This window comes from Melospiza melodia, unplaced genomic scaffold (genome assembly GCF_035770615.1).
Source record: "Melospiza melodia melodia isolate bMelMel2 unplaced genomic scaffold, bMelMel2.pri scaffold_35, whole genome shotgun sequence".
Taxonomy (NCBI): domain Eukaryota; kingdom Metazoa; phylum Chordata; class Aves; order Passeriformes; family Passerellidae; genus Melospiza; species Melospiza melodia.
Genome location: NW_026948670.1, coordinates 7183982 through 7200990, shown reverse-complemented (window position 1 = coordinate 7200990; position 17009 = coordinate 7183982). Strand labels below are relative to the sequence as shown.

General features: G+C 53.0%; 1 protein-coding gene and 1 long non-coding RNA gene across 2 annotated transcripts; both read left to right on the top strand.

The window, feature by feature from the left end:
- The first annotated feature begins 989 nt into the window (after positions 1-989).
- Positions 990-1928, top strand: LOC134434369 (olfactory receptor 14I1-like). Its single transcript, XM_063183034.1, has one exon. It carries the CDS (start codon positions 996-998, stop codon positions 1926-1928), a length of 933 nt encoding a protein of 310 aa, XP_063039104.1. The 5' UTR covers positions 990-995.
- Positions 1929-7526: 5598 nt separating this feature from the next.
- LOC134434412 (uncharacterized) lies at positions 7527-16771 on the top strand. Its single transcript, XR_010031862.1, has 2 exons — positions 7527-7579; positions 16530-16771. It is a non-coding gene; the product is annotated as an uncharacterized LOC134434412 (long non-coding RNA).
- The last annotated feature ends 238 nt before the right edge of the window (positions 16772-17009 follow it).

The following is a 17009-nucleotide window of genomic DNA, read 5'->3' as shown; positions in this document are numbered from 1 at the left end:
GCACAGCCCTCAGCCCGGGGGCTCAGGACCCTCAGTCCCTCCTGGGCTGGCAGAGCAGCCCCAGAGATGAAGGGCATCTCTGCGGCCAAGTGCCCATTCCCTGCTGACCAGGGCCTGAGGGCCACTGTCCTGCCCTGCTGCTGCCTGGCAGGGGCTGGGCAGGGCTGGCCAGGGAAAGGCTTTTCCTCAGGCCCCGCTCTCTCTCTCCTTGCCTTTCGCAGGTGCTGCTGGCATTGCTGAGGGGCTCTCTGCAATGGCAGTTGCAGCTGCAGGGCCAGGCCCAGCCCTTGGGCTCCTGCTGTGCAGGCTGAGCACAGCCATGGGGTGTCCCAGCTCCCTGTGCCCGGGCAGCTCTGGGCAGGGCAGCCTGGGAGGCTGGCACTGAGCCCACTCTCCTGACTCTGGGAAAGGCAGGAGCCACTTTGTGTGCCAGGGATCCCTCTGCTCTCAGCTGTGTCTCCTGGCTGTCCAGGGTAACACGGGAGTGGATTTCAGAAAGGTGCAAGTGCAGGGCAGCTGGAGCAGGAGAGAGGGACAGAGCAGCTCCCCTCAGTCTGCACTAAGCCTCAGACAATGCTCCTGCCTCTCTGGACACTCTCTTCTCCAGTCTGTGCAGCAGAATCTCTGGTTCTGCCTCCTACAATCCCCATCCCTTCATGCAGGCAGCTCCTCTGCCTTGGCTCAACATTCTTTATACAAATCCCAAAACCAGGACTGGCCCCTGCCCTTACTGTGCCACTGCACTGACTGGGGGTCAGGTCTCACTCCCAGGTGTCCTGCAGGTCAAGGTCCATCTCCTCACACAACATTGGACAGCAGCAACCAGGGCTCCAGCAACAAAGGTGAAGGAAGATCTCCTAGACATACACAAGAGAGAGGTGTTTAGTGGTAGGAAAGGGTCTATGAGAAAGGGCTTTGACATTTCTATGAGAAATCTCTGCTCGATTATCACTGTCATTCCTTCTTCAAAAGGTGCCAATGTCCAGAGGCAGCAAATGTCCAATAGCAGCTCCATCAGGCACTTCCTCCTGCTGGCATTGGCAGACACGCGGCAGCTGCAGCTCCTGCACTTCTGCCTCTTGCTGGGCATCTCCCTGGCTGCCCTCCTGGGCAACGGCCTCATCATCAGCGCTGTAGCCTGCGGCCACCACCTGCACACGCCCATGTTCTTCTTCCTGCTCAACCTGGCGCTCAGCGACCTGGGCTCCATCTGCACCACTGTCCCCAAAGCTATGCACAATTCCCTCTGGGACACCAGGATCATCTCCTACTCCGGATGTGCTACTCAGGTATTCTTCTTTCTCTTCTTTATGTCAGCAGAATATTCTCTCCTGACCGTCATGTGCTACGACCGCTACGTGTCCATCTGCAAACCCCTGCACTATGGGACCCTCCTGGGCAGCAGAGCTTGTGCCCACATGGCAGCAGCTGCCTGGGCCAGTGCCTTTCTCAATGCTCTGCTACACACAGCCAATACCTTTTCCCTGCACCTGTGCCAGGGCAATGCCCTGGGCCAGTTCTTCTGTGAAATCCCACACATCCTCAAGCTCTCCTGCTCAGACTCAAACCTCAGGGAGCTTGGGCTTCTTGCTATTATCGCCTGTTTAGCTTCTGGATGTTTTGTTTTCAATGTTTTCTCCTATGTGCAGATCTTCAGGGCTGTGCTGAGGATCCCCTCTGAGCAGGGACGGCACAAAGCCTTTTCCACCTGCCTCCCTCACTTGGCTGTGGTCTCCCTGTTTATCAGCACTGCAATTTTTGCCAACCTGAAGCCCCCATCCATCTCCTCCCCATCCCTGGATCTGGCAGTGTCAGTTTTGTACTCGGTGGTGCCTCCAGCCCTGAACCCCCTCATCTACAGTCTGAGAAACCAGGAGCTCAAGGCTGCAGGGTGGAGACTAACGACTGGATGGTTTCAGAAGAATTAAACTGCTGGCTAGTTTCTGCATATCACTTGTAATAAAACTTATCTTTGATAGTTGTTGCTTGATTTTGTGATTTCTTTCTTCTTTTTTTTCCTTTGTTTCAGTTTTTTAATACTGTCCACAAAGAAAGACATTATTTGTGCTTCATTTCATTTTGTTTACCTCCAAATTTGCTGTAGCTCACAGACTATGTCAATGAGGAGCTGTGCTCTCAGTTGCTTTAAATGAAATAAAGGATCTCCCAGCAGAGTTTTCACCAAAGATCCCCCTCTTGTTGCCTTCTCTGGAGGTTCAGCAGCAATGTCTGTGTGCAGAGCTGGGGGCAGATCAGGGCTGGCCCAGCAGCTGTGCCCAGCAGCAGCAGCAGCACTTGGTGTTGCCAGTGCTGCTGCCAGGGCCCTGCCCCGCTGCCCTGGTGGCCCTGGTGTTGCTGCAGGGCCTGAGTGCTCTCGGGGCTGGGCACAGCCCTGGGGGTGGCAGTGCCAGGGCTGCAGCAGGGACAGCCCATGGGCACTGCTGGGGCAGCACTGACGCCTCAGGCCAGGGCCTGGGGGCTCCAGGCTCCTTGCCCAGGCTCTCTCCAGAACACGCCCAGGCCAATGCTCAGCACAGAAAAGCCCCGTGAGCAGCCCCAGGCTGGCTGTGGGCAGGCTGGGGGAAAACAGCATGGCTGGGGCTCTGCAAGGGCCCTGCGGGAGATGGGAAGGAGTAGCAGAGCAGGGGCTGATCCATCCCCAGTGCGCTGGACAGCCCAGGGCAGCATCCCAGAGCGTCCTCATGGAGCTGCCAACAGCATCCCCCCTCTGCAGCCCTGGCCTCTCCCCAGCTCACACAGGTGCCCCATCCTTGCAGGCACAGACACGGCAGCACTGGCTCAGCAGCCCCTGTTTGCATTGCACAGAGCAGGGGGAGCACCCTCATGCTGTTGGTGTGGGGACATGAACCTGAGGGAGCACAAATGCCATCAGCCCCTGGGGCCAGCAAGGGCTGGGGGACAGCAGGGAAACCACTCAGCTTTGTCCTGGCCTCTGCAGTCAGCCAGAAAGTTTGTTCCCATCAGCTGGGAGTTTCCTGTCCCACTGTAGATGCTGTTGTTCAGAGCCACGGCTGCCTGGCAGCCACCCCCAAACTGCCCTGAGCATTTCCCTTGCTTCACCTTTGCTTTCTTTCCTCTTTCCTGATCCAGATTTCTTCCTATTGCCCAACCCTGCTCCCTCCCCTGCAAACAGCCCATCCCTGTTTGCCCTTTCCTCTCTGGCCCCACTCCCCACTGCAGTTCCTGACTTGGCTCCATGGGAACGTCCTTTGGGCAGCAGCATCATCCTGCAAGTGCTGCAGGAATTGTCTGCAGGCTCCTGCAGTGCCTCGTGCTGCTCCCTTGCCAGAGGCACCCCAGGCCAGGGGGGCACATCTGGGCTGCTGTGTCTGGCTCTGGGGCTCCCTGTTCTGGGCAGTGAGGAGGAGCTGCAGAGGCTCTGCAGGACTGACAGGATGGGCTTTGGGGCTGGCAGGAGAAGCTGAGGGACCTGGGCTGCTGGAGCTTCTGCAGAGGAGGCCCAGGGCTCCTCCTGCAACTGCTCCAAGGGTGGTTCCAGAGAGTCCCAGAATCAGCAAGGTTGGAAAAGACCTTGGAGATCATCAAATCCAACCTGTGCCCTGACACCACCTTGTCTCCCTAGAGCCTCCCCTTCTCCAGGATAAACAACCCCAGCTCCCTCAGCCTCTCCTCACAGGACTTGTGTTCCAGACCCCTCCCCAGCCTTGTTGCCCTTCTCTGGACACGCTCCAGCCCCTCCATGTCCTTCCTAAATTGGGGCCCAGAACTGGACACAGCACTCAAGGTGTGGCCTCACCAGTGCCGAGTGCAGGGGAAGAATCACTGCCCTGCTCCTGCTGGCCACACCATTCCTGATCCAGGCCAGGAGCCATTGGCCTTCTTATCCACCTGAGCACTCTACAGGCTCATGTCCAGCCTGCTGTCCATCAGTCCCTGCAGGTCCCTTTCTGCCTGGCTGCTGTGCAGCCACTCTGTCCCCAGCCTGTAGCACTGCAGGGGTTGTTGTGGCCAAAGTGTAGGACCTGGCACTTGGACTTGTTAAACCTCACCTTGTTGGGTTTGGGCCCTGCATCCAGCCTGTCCAGGGCCCTCTGCAGAGCCCTCCTACCCTCCAGCAGATCCACACTCACACCCAGCTCGGTGTCATCTGCAAATTTGCTGATGCTGGACTCAGTCCCCTCATGCAGATCATCAGTGCAGATATTGAAATCCACGCTGGCTGGCTCTGATCCCTCAGCCATCCTGTGGGTGCCCTGATGGCACTCAAGGTGATCTGTTCCATAACGTCTCTGGGCACCCAGGTCAGGCTGACAGGCCTGGAGCTCCCCAGATCCTCCTTCCAGCCCTTCTTGGGGATGGGCTCACATTGGCACCTCCAGTCCTCTGGGACCTCCCTGCTGAGCCAGCACTGATGGTAAATGATGGAGAGCAGCTTGGGGAGCTCATCCACCAGCTCCCTCATCCCTCTAGGATGGATCCCATCTGATCCCACACACCTGTGAGCATCTGAGTGGCTCAGCAGGCCCCCAGCTGCTTCCTCCTGGATTACAGGGGCTGTTCTGCTCCCTCTGCCCACCCACCAGCTCAGCAGAACACTTGTCATGAGGAGAACTTTACTTAATCTTGAAAACTGAGGCAAAGAAGGGGTTAGGTACCTCAGCCATTCCCTCATATTTGGTAACCATATCTCTCCTGATACTGAATGCAGATTGTCCTTTTAGCTCCTTTTGCCATCAATGTATTTATAGAAACATTGTTATTATCCTTCACAGATGTGGCCTGGTTAAGCCTTAAGCTTTCACCTCTCTGATTTTCTTTCTGCATGACCTAACAACATCCCTAAACATTTCCTGACTTACCTGCCTCTCTGTCCAAAGGTGATGCACCTTCTTTTTTGCCCCAAGTTCCTGCAAAAGACCCATCACATACAAAATGTCACCTGTTGGCTAAAGTACGCATCAGAGGAGGAAAATACAAGAGTCTATAAATTAAAAGAGGGAAAGCAAGCTAGGAAAGTAAAAGAAGAAGAAGAGGCTGGGAAGGCTAAAAAAAACTGGGACCCCCTTGACCACTTACCTCCTCCTACCCTTGCAGTACCTCAAATCCTTCCTCCAATTCCTCTTGCTGTGGACGCAGTTCCTTCTCCTCTCCCAGCTGTCATTCCTTTACCACCTTCTAACCCAGTTATACCTCCAACACCTTCCCCTCAACCCTCTCCTTACTCTCTTTACCCTTCACTACCGTCCCCTTACCTCTACCATCTCATGCACCCCTTATTCACCAGCAAGTTCCCGCTCTGCCTCCCCACCACAAATGAGAAGCCAAACAACATCTCAGAATCTCATGCCCAAGAGTGAAGTTAACCAGTCAGTCTCCACAGCTGATGTTGTAACACCCGGACCAAAGTGGCTGAAGCGGAAAAATTGTTCCCTCTCAGAGAAGTTCCCATGGGTGGGGTGGCCAGTGAGATTGGATTTGTAAACGCTCCCTTGACTGCGTCCAAAGTCGGAAACTTTAGGAAAGAATTGAGGAATTTAGTGGAAGACCCAGTAGGAATAGCAAATCAAATAGATCCATTTTTAGCCCTAATATTTATACATGGGGAGAATTGAACTCCATCTTTAACATCCTATTTTCCCTAGAGGAGGCTCAATTAATAAGAACTGCAGGAATGAAAATTTGGGAGTGAGAAAACAAACCCAGGCCCCCAGGTGACCAAAAAATGCCTTTAGTGGAGCCTGATTGGGACCCTAATCAAGAAGAGGGGAGAAGGAACATGAGAGATGACAGGTCCCTGATGACCAGAGGGATAAAAGAATCAGTCCCTAGAGTGAGTAATACCAGGTTAGTGTTTGACAGCACCCAGGAAAAAGATGAGACCCGAGCACCATGGCTTAATAGGCTAAAGAAAAACTGCCAGATTTACTCTGATGTTGACCCAGACAACCCAGAAGGCCAATCTCGGGTTCCCTGTGGTCAGCAATGACCCCAAGAATCCTTTTTTCCCAGCCTGGTGTTTCGAAGAAGAAGTCTGAATTTTTCGGCTCTGGTTTCCAAGGTTGTTTATTGTTTCTTATCTATAATATTTTTTCTCTACCCTGCCAGAAGTCAGACAGAGGCACACTCCCTGCCCCCAGGCTTGTGTCTACATTTTATACTATGAACTATGTGTACTTTATTTATCATTATTTTCCAATACCTAAAGCCACACAGCGGGGGACTTTATGTATTAATCAAAAAAAAATGCACCTATTATTGAGTGCCCACAGCAAATGCGATAGAAGGATTAGAAAGAATATGAAGGACAGAGAGAGAAAAGGAAGGGAGGAATAGCTACCAACAGAGAGATGAAATCCCCGTGGTCCAATCAATGGATCCGTCTGGTCACGCTGGGGAGAGTCCCAAAGTCTGTGGTTAACTCAGGGCTGTTTTATAATCTACCACCAGGAGGGGAGCAGGATGGCACCTGGAGGGAACAGTGGAGAATAAATCCATTGGGAAGAGGCACAGACAGTCCAGTTCTGAACAGCACAAACCGGTGCCAGCAGTGAGCGGGGCCCGTTGTTTCGGGACTGGTTCCTATGGGAAACCTCCTGCTTCCCATGGCAGACATCCCGCTCCAGTCAGGCCAGCACCCCGGGGTTAGAATTTGAAGGGTCACAGTCCTTGGGGAGGGCTGCAATCTCCGTCCTTGACAGCAGCTGTGAGGCAGATGAGGGATCTTTGGACTGTCTCTTACAGACTCACATCCCAAAACATAGTAGTAATTATGCATTTCCCCTTAAAAATATAATTAATGGAATTAGGAAAATTATAACTATTTTTCTTATATATAATAGTATTATTCTATATTTGTATTGCAAAATTTTAATATTTATATTTAAAAACCCACAGCTATTTACAAGCAAAAAATGTATTGGTCATTAGTTCTAAGTAACACAATTCCCAACATTAATTCATTGAGAAGTGTGGCTATTAGTTTTTCCTTTTTTATGCTTATCAGTCCTATTTTAAATCCTTTTCTTTTTAATCATTTTCAAAGACAGGATAAAAGGGGCCACTTTGCGGTCCGTGGAGACATTTCTGGGGCATATTTGGGGCAGTTTTGGGTCTGGAGAGGGAATTCAGAGAGAACTTGAGGGTCTGGAGGACACTTGCAGGAGCCGGGTGGGCACTTGGAGGGGTTCTCAGTGATTCTGAGGGACAGTGCGGGGTCTGGGGCAGCACTTGGGGGTCCAGGGGGGCCCTTGGAGGTCAGGGAGGGGAATTTGGGGCCCTTCGGGGTCCGGGCGGGCACTTGGGGGGCTCTGACAGGGCTTGCTGGGGCGCGGGGGCTGATGGGAATTGTAAGAACGGGGGTCTAATGGAGTTTAACATGGCCGTGGAGCATCACGGGAGTTCGAAGCGCAGCTGCAATGGCTCTTGGTGGAGCGCGGGGCATGACGGGAAATGAAGTCCCGACAAGAACAGCACTGGACGTGCACCGCGGAGCATGATGGGAACGGTAGTCCCGGAAGTGGCTCGAACGCTTTGTTTGGGGGTCCGGGACACTTCTGCGTCTGAGCCGCGACTTGAGATCCTCGGGGGAACGTAAACGGTTCGGGAGCACTTGGGAGAGCTCAGGGAGCTCTAACTGGGCTCATTAGGGTGGGGGCACGGCAGGAGTTTTAGGCGCGGGACTGTGTTCTGAGGGGCTCTGGGGCTGCGGGGGATGAGAGGAGATGAATTACCAGAAGCGGCTGTCCTGGGCATCTGTGGGGTTGGGAGCATTTAGGGGATCCGGGGACGCTTTTGGGGACTCCTGAATGGGCGCTGAGGGGTCACTGAGGGATCCTGGAGGGTCTGGGGGACACTTTAGGCACAAAGGGGGGGCGGATCCCGGTGTTCTGTAGAGCGCGGGGCATGACGGGCGTTGTAGTCCCGGCTCCAATGAAGCTCAATTGGGCCGCGGAGCATGACGGAAGTTGTGGCCACCGTAGGCACCGTCCCCGAGTCTCCGATCACTGGCGCTGATTGGCTTCGGGCGGTGATGGGCGGGAGTCTCGGCAAATGGGATGCGGTGGAGGCGGGAACAGCCCATTCAACTTCTCCAGTCCCTCCCAGTACAGCCCAGTTCATCCCCAGTAGAGACCAGTACAACCCCAGTACAGCTCAGTTCATCCCAAGCAGAACCAAGTACAAGCCCAGTGCCCCTCCAGTCCCTCCCAGTACAGCCCAGTCTCTCCCAATAACCCTGAGTTTATTCCCAGTCCCTCCCAGTTCATCCCAATGTCATCCACAGGATGCCCCAGTGTCCCCAGTCTTCTCCACAATGGCCCCACTGCCCCAGTATTTCCCAGTATCCCCCAGGGTCACTCCCAGTATGTCCCAGTGTCTCCCACAGCGTTCCCACTGTCCCCAGCATGTCCCAGTCCTCCCCAGTGTCACTCCGTGTATATCCCAGTGTCTCCCACAGTGTTCCCAGTGATCCCCTGTATGTCCCAGTCCTCCCCAGTGTTTTCAAGGACAGTTTAATTTCTCTCGGTGGCCGTGGCAACCAAACCCAGCAGTGGGGTCAGTGCAGTGCCCATGGCCACAGCCCCTTGCAGGGGCCCAGTGCAGCTTGGGCTGATGATCCACCCTCACAGCTGGCCCAGGGCAGCTCTGCAGTGCCTTTGGTGGCACCTGGGGCTGGCACACACCTGAGCAGTGTGTCTGTTTGCAGTGGGGAAACTCAGCAGTTTGAGATTGCTGCAAAAAGTACAAAAAGGGAAAACCCCTCTGAGGCTGGGTGCAGCCAGCTCTGCAAGCACAGCAGGGCCCAGGGCAGTGAGGACAGACAGGATGGGGCTGGGCAATGTGGAGCAAGGTTGTCCACACTGGCTAAGAGCTCCAGCCACAGCTTTTGTGAGCAGGCCAGAGCTGCTGAGGAGAGACCCTGGGTCAATATCAATCACAGAATGCTGCAACACCTCTGCTCTACAGAGAAATAAAATAAAATACATCCCTTAAAATAAGAATGTGCATTTTTTTACAAAGTGTTTGAAATCTTTCTCCATATCATGACTTGAAAAATTTTAATGAACCTCTCAGGGCTTTAATGTTGTTTACATCAGACTCAGTCCCTGAGAGTGTCTTCAAAACACTTTTCAAGAACTCAAAGTTAAATTTCGACTCCAAAGTTTCATGAAGTTTTAATGTGTTCCACTGAGAGACACGACTGGGAAGGCGTCCCCAGGTTCCAGTCAGAGCAGAACACTCCAGTCAGAGCAGAACACTGGAGGCAGTGATGGCAGCTGGGGACAAACAAGGCAAATGTGTCTCTGGTGCTGAGCAAAGCTGGATGTGTTTCAGGAATGCAAACGGCCAAGGCCTGAGCCCCAGCCCCTGGCCAGGCAGATCCTGTCCCTCCCTCCTTGCTCAGGGCTCTTCCCAGGATGGGCACTGGCATGTGGGGATGTGCAATGCCAAGGGCAGGAGCATGGGGCGGCCCCTGCCAGGCTGCTGAGCAGGGACAAGGAGGCAATGAGGCCCCAAGCCTGCAAGAGGCACTTGTCCCCTCCTGGCCCCAGGCCCAGCAGCCACGGCCAAAGTACTGCCCAAGTTGGCTCTGGCAGGGCTGTCTTGCAGCTGCTGCCCATCCCTGTGCCCTGTGCAGCCCAGGCTGTCCCACGGTGTCCCTGCCCTGCGCCTCTGTCCCTGCAGGCTGTCGGCATCCCCTGGCTGCCCCACCTGGCTGGGCCCTTCCTTTGCTGACAGCTCTGCCTCCTGCCTGCCTCTGCCTGCCCACACAGAGCCTGGGGCTGATACCAAAAGGGTTCATTCCATTTTTACCCTGCCCGTGAACTTTCAGCACAGGAACAAGGCATGCAGGGGCTGCTTTCTCCTAAAGGATGTTTATGGAAGAAAAGAATAAGTCATCTGGCTCAAGGGTACAGGAATAGAGAAAACAAGGAGTGAATCTAGGAACTTGGAGTGGGTTTTATGGAAGTGGGAAAATTATCACATTTTGTGACTGTGTATAAGCAACATATGGGTAGAATCACATGTCTATGTAAGGAGTTATCCCTCACTAGGCCTCAGGGTTGAATAAATTATACCCTCTTAAGCAGCAAATCAGTGTTAAGGAGCCTTATTCTGATATTTCAGAGATTTGGTGTCACTGGTTTCTCACAGAACCAAGGAGTCAGCTGTGACACTGTGCAAACTCATGCAACAAAGGGTCCATTGTGACACAGCAGAACCCCATGGAACCAAAATCCATTTTGGCACATTGGTGCCACATTGAACCAATGCTCCAGTGTGGTACTGCGGATCCAAGGAGAACATTGTGATCCTGAGAAACCTCTTGGAGCCAAGGGGCCATTGTGACACAGCAAGGCCTGGTGGAACCATGGGTCCATGGTGACACTGCAGAACCTCACGGAACCAAGGTGACCGTTTTCTACTGCGGAACCTCATGGAACAAAGGGTCCATGGTGACACTGCAGAACCAAGGAGACTGCTGCTGGCAGTGTGAGAGCTCAAGGAACCAGAAGTCCACTGTGAAACAGCAAGGCCTGATGGAAGCAAGGGTCCCTTGTTAAACTGTGTGCCCTCATGGAACCATGAGCCATTGTGACATAGTGTGGGAACACAGAGCCAACGGGCCACTGTGACACTGCGGATCCAAGCAGACCATTGGGGTTGAGGAACCTCATGAAACCAAGAGTCCATTGTTCCCTGTGGGGCCCTGTGGAACCAAGGGGAACACAGTGACATTGCAGGGCCTCATGGAACAATGGAGACTGTTCTTACACTTTGGGACCCACTGGAACCAAGGGGCCATTCGAGCAAGGCAGGGCCTGGTGGAATCAAGGAGACTGCAGTGAACACTGTGGGTGTCCATGGGATGAAGGGTCCATTCTGACACCAGGGAACCAAGGATACCATTGTGACACTCTGGGGGATCATGGAACCAAAGGTCCATTGTGACACAGCAGGGCCTCATGGAACCATGGAGGCCATTTTTACACTTGGAGGCCTTGTGAAACCAAAGGGCCATTGTGGCACTTCTGGGCCTTGTGGAGCCAAGGGGACCACAGTGACACTGTGGGGCTCAGTGAAACCAATGGTCTGTTGTGACACTGCAGGCCTTATGGGGTCATGGAGACCATTGTGACACTACAAGGCCTCATGGAAGCAAGGAACCATTGTGACACTATGGAGTCTTGGCAGGCCAAGGGGTAGTTGTTACACTGTGTGGCACCATTGAATCAAGGAGTCCATTGTGACACTGCAGGGCCCCATGGAACTAAGGATCCATGGAACAGTTCAGGACCCCATGGAACCAAATGTCCATTGTGACATTGTGGGGCCTCATGGAATCCTGGAGGTTATGATGACACTTGGAGGCTTCGTTTGGTTTAGGAGGCCCTGCAGGGCCTCATGGAACCAAGGAGACCCTTCTGACACTGTGAGTCCCCATGGAACCAAGGGTCCATTGTGACACTGCAGCCCCAAGGAGACCCCTGTGACACTGCCAAGCCTCATGGAAGCAAGGGACCATTGTGACACTATGGAGCCCCATGGAAACAAGAGGCCAGTATGACACATCTGGGGCCTGATGGAACCAAGGATCCGATGTGACACCACCACTGTGACACTGCAGGGCCCCATGAATCCAAGGGAACAGGGAACGGGTCAGGTTGGCTTGGCCTGACTGGTCCAACTGCTCTTGGCATGTCGAGGGTCTCTTCTCATGTACGTCTGAAACCCTGGGGCTCTGGGCTTTCCTTCAAATGGAAAAGAACTGCTTTTCTCATCCAAGCATCCATGGCCAAAAGGGGATTTCCCCTCCAAAATTCCTAATATTCAGGGTTTGCTCCCAGAGAAAAGCTGCCATTAGGCAGCCAAAAGTCTGGCTGGCTTTGTCTTCCTGCGGGCTGGGTCTCACCTGCCTTCAGACACTGTAAGGCTCAGCGCTTTCCTTCCTATGGAAAAGAGCTGTCCCTCCTGCACAAGTACCCATGGCCAAAACTAGTACTTGTCCTCCAAAATTCCTACATTCAATGTTTTTTTCTCCCAGACAAGATCTCCGAGTACAGACAGGTCTGGCTGGCCTTGGCTTCTGGTGGTTGCCTGAATTCTACCCTGAAACACTGGGGCTCTGCCCTTTCCTTCCTAAGGGAAAAGAACCATCCTTCCTCTCCAGGTGCCCATGGCTGATACTGGGATTCCACCACCAAAAGTCCTATATCCAATTATTGCTCCTACACAAAAGCTGCCATTACAGAAAGGTCTGGCTGGCCTTGGTCTCTGGTGCCTGCAGTTCATCAACCCCTGAAGCACTGGGGTTCTGTGCTTTCCTTCCTATGGAAAAGAATCTTCTTATTCCTCCATGACCAAATTGCTACTCCTCCCAAAATATTCACTACATGAAGGGTTTCTCCCAGACAAAACTTGCCAGCTCTCACTGGCACTGTGGGCTCTGATGGCCACCTGTCATCTACCCCTGAAACACTGGGGCTCTCTGCCTTCCTTGTGATGGAAACAGAACAGTCTCCTCACCCAGGGGCCATGGCCAAATTTGAGATCTGGCCTTAAATTTCATATATGCAAGGATAGCTCCCAATCAAAAGCTGCCAGGAGAGACAAATTTGGTGGCTTGGCCTCCCAGGGGGCTGCTTCTGATCTACCATCAAACCCTGGGGCTCTCTGCTCTCCTTCAGATAGAAAAGAAACGGCCTTTTCATAAAGAGACCAGTGGCCAAAACTTGTATTCTACCTCCCAAATTCTGTGTATCCAAGGATTTCTCTCAGGTACAAGCTGCAATTCCAGAAAGGTCTGGCTCGCCTTGGCCCTTGGTGGCTGCTGCTCATCTGCCCCTGAAACACTGGGCCTCAGCTTTCCTTCCAATGGAAGAGAATCGTTGTTCACATAAAAGTGCGCATGGGCAAAACTGAAATTCGGCCTAAAAAATTCAGTCTATCCAAGGATTGCTCCAAGGCAAAAGTAGCCAGGACACACAGGTCTGACTGGTCTTGTCCTGAGGTGATTTTCTTAGATTATGAGCAGAATGTTTTAATTTCCAATACCTTGGAGAGGGCCCAGAGATCTCCCAAGGTGGGGTTTGGAGGCCTCAAGCACATGAGCACAATATAGGGACAGTGGGGCTCTGTGCTCAGTGGGGTGGAGACTGAGGACAGCAGAGGAGAGCCCTGGGAGGGACTGAATGGTGGTTTCAGAGATGGTGGCTCCTTTTGACATAGTAGAGAACAGCCAGAGAAAGAAAGAATAATGCAAAGGGCAGGTAGGGAGGGCCAGACAGGACCCAAAGAGAAAGGAATTTCCCTCCCAGGGCAGGGCTGTGGTGCAGCACATCCACAGCAGCAGCCTGGAGCAGCCCCAGGCTCTGTGTGGGCAGGCAGGGGCAGGCAGGAGGCAGAGCTGTCAGCAAAGGAAGGGCCCAGCCAGGTGGGACAGCCAGGGGATGCCGACAGCCTGCAGGGACAGAGGTGCAGGGCAGGGACACCGTGGGACAGCCTGGGCTGCACAGGGCACAGGGATGGGCAGCAGCTGCAAGACAGCCCTGCCAGAGCCAACTTGGGCAGCACTTCGGCCATGGCTGCTGGGCCTGGGCCTGAGGCCTGAGGCCACGAGGGGACAAGTGACCCTTGCAGGGCTCAGGCCTTGGCCGTTTGCATTCCTGAAACACATCCAGCTTTGCTCAGCACCAGAGACACCTTTGCCTTGTTTGTTCCCAGCTGTCATCACTGTCTGTAGGTTTCTGCTCTAACTGGAACCTGGGGACATTTTCTGAGTTGAGTTTCTCAGTGGGACCCATAAAAACTTCAAGAAACTTCAGAGTTTCAATTTAACTTTGAGTTCTTGAGAGGTTTTTTGAACACTCCTTCAGGGACTGAGTCTGATGTAAACAACATTAAAGCCTCTAGAGGGTCATTAAAGTCCTTGTGATGTGTCTGTGCTGCTGAGCTGGGCTGGGCTCCTTGCACAGAAGCAGCTCCTGGCAAACCAAGAAGAGGTTCAAAAAGACATTTCTCCTGAGGAGCAGCTCCTCTTTCAGCCCAGCCAGGCTGGGGCACTGCCTGAAGCCACCACAGAGGCACAGAGAGCTTCAATCAGTCAGGGCTGGGAAGGTGCTGAGAAGTGCCTGGGGCAGAATCACTGCCAGCCCTTGGCACAGGAACCTCTGGCTGCAGGACAATGCAGCTGCAGCACCTGGAGCCATCTCCTAAAGCTGGAACATCCAAATGCCTCCAGACTCTGTGAGTAAATCTCTGAATATTTCTGGTGCAGGGGAGGTGAAATGCTCATGAGGCTTTGACATGCGAAGGAATGCTGGTCAGTCATAAAATATTTCCAATACAAGGATTTCATTAAATTAGGACATTTCCAAAGACTTTGTATTCAGTTTCCTAATATTGGAGAATGGCAGGGAGCGGGGACATTAATATTGAAGATTGATTGTGAATTATTAATTATGAAATTTTAAAAGTTCCTGAGACATTGTAACTGTTATTTTAGTTTTCCGTAGATTCACAGGAGATCGCTAATGTACTTTCAGCCACTCTGCCCACGGACAGCACCAGCATCCCCTTTGCTGGACCCATCAGGCTCAGTCTGAGCTGTCCTTTGTCCCATCTGCAAACAGAACCTGCCCCCAGCAAGTGCCCTGCAAACAGGCAGGGTTCTGTCAGTCCAAGAAGAGTGCACAGAGTTTTGGGCTCTGTGAGTGCTGGCAGGGAGAGATCAGGCACAGGGAAACACCCACAGGAGGGAAATCTCCAGGAAGCAGAGAGAAGATTGGACAATGAGAGAAAACAAAACCCAGCAATGCTGTGGCAGGGAGAGTTTAGAGATGCCCACAGGATCCCCTCCAGTGCAGCCCCTCCCTCTGAACAAGCCCCCTCCCTCCTGTGCCCCAGCCCAGCCTGTGCCCTCAGGGCCGGGGCTCCAAGGTGTGCAGCCCCTCCTGTGCAGGCAGAGCTGCAGCAGAGCCGTGGGGCAGCTCTGCAGCCCCGGGCCCAGTTGCCTCTGTAGAGCACAGGGCTGGGAGCAGCTGCCCGGCCCTGGGGGCTCTGGCAGGGGGCACAGCTGGCTCAGGGTGACGCTGTCCCCAGTGCCTGGCCCTGGGCAATGCTGTCAGTGCAGCCAGGGAAGGAGCTGCATCTCCCTTCATCCAATGCCATCATAAGGACACTTGGAAGTGTCCCTGAGATTTCAGTCCAAGCTGGGAGCTTCAATCCAGAGTGCAAACCTGTCCTAAAGTATCTCTGAGTTGTAAGATTAATGGGGAAAGGCAGAGCTGTTCTGACACTGAAAATGCTGCTGGGTTAATGAAATGAGCAACATGAGTCCTTGGCTACAAATGTGGAGCTGGGCTGTGGTGGATCCATCTCTTCTCAGCAGTACCTGGTGACATTTTAGGGAAAACATGGGAAGATGATCACTCTCCACCTGAGAAAGGTTAAAGCCCAGAGAAACTCTGTTTAGGTCAGAATGATAGACCATCTCCCCTCACTCTCCTCTCATTACTTTGTCTCACAGAACTTACTCTGTTCTCCCTGAGTGCAGAAACAATGTAGAGGGTTTCTGATTTCCAAGAATAACAGGAGACAAATGGGGGGAGCTCAATCAGAAAACCTCAGAACTCTTAAACACAGAAGCCTGTTAATTAATAATTAAAATAATCCATGTGTGTTACAGAGGAGGGTGTACGGGAAATGGCTTTGATTTTGGTTACAAATATCTCCTCTAACACTTCACTGTCCTTTTCTCCATGAAGAGATCCCCACCTGTAGCCACGGCAAATGTCCAACAGCAGCTCCATCAGGCACTTCCTCCTGCTGGCATTGGCAGACACGCGGCAGCTGCAGCTCCTGCACTTCTGCCTCTTGCTGGGCATCTCCCTGGCTGCCCTCCTGGGCAACGGCCTCATCATCAGCGCCGTAGCCTGCGGCCACCACCTGCACACGCCCATGTTCTTCTTCCTGCTCAACCTGGCCCTCGCTGACCTGGGCATGATCTGCACCACTGTCCCCAAAGCCATGCACAATTCCCTCTGGGACACCAGCACCATCTCCTACTCAGGAGCTGTGCTACACAGCTCTTTTTTTTTGTGTTTTTCATGTCATTAGAGGTTTCCCTGCTGACCATCATGTGCTATGACTGCTACGTCTCCATCTGCAAACCCCTGCACTATGGGACCCTCCTGGGCAGCAGAGCTTGTGCCCACATGGCAGCTGCTGCCTGGGTCAGTGCCTTTCTCTATTCACTGCTGCACACAGCCAATACCTTTTCCCTGCCCCTGTGCCATGGCAATGCCCTGGGCCCAGTTCTTCTGTGAAATCCCACACATCCTCAAGCTCTCCTGCTCCAAATCCTACCTCAGGGAACTTGGGCTTCTTGCTGTTAGTGTCTGTGTAGCCTCAAGCTGCTTTGTGTTCATGGTTTTCTCCTATGTGCAGATCTTCAGGGCTGTGCTGAGGATCCCCTCTGAGCAGGGACGGCACAAAGCCTTTTCCACCTGCCTCCCTCACCTGGCCGTGGTCTTCTTGTTTTTCAGCACTGCCTTTTTTGCCTACCTGAAGCCCTCCTCCATCTCCTCCCCATCCCTGGATCTGGCAGTGTCAGTTTTGTACTCGGTGGTGCCTCCAGCGCTGAATCCCCTCATCTACAGCCTGAGGAACCAGGAGCTCAAGGCTGCAGTGTGGAGACTGATGACTGGATGGTTTCAGAAGCATTAAACTGCTGGCCGTTTTCTGCAAGTCATTGCAATAAAAGTGAACTTTGATAGTTCTTGTTGAATTTGGAGGTTGGTTAATTCCTTTCATTCCTTTATTTTTTTAATAGGGTTCACAGAGAAATGCCATTGTTTTTGCCATATTTCGTTTTGTTTCTTTCCACCTTTGCTGTAGCCCCAGACTGTGTCAATGAGGAGCTCTGCCCCTTGGTGGCTTCAAGTGAACTAAAGGGTCTCCCAGAAGAGATCCTCTCATCAGAGACTTTTCACCACAGATCCCCCGTCTGTTACCTTCTCTGGAGC

Coding starts and splice junctions, on each gene's coding strand:
- LOC134434369 (XM_063183034.1), top strand. CDS start 996: ATGTCCAATAGCAGCTCCATCAGGCACTTCCTCCTGCTGGCATTGGCA.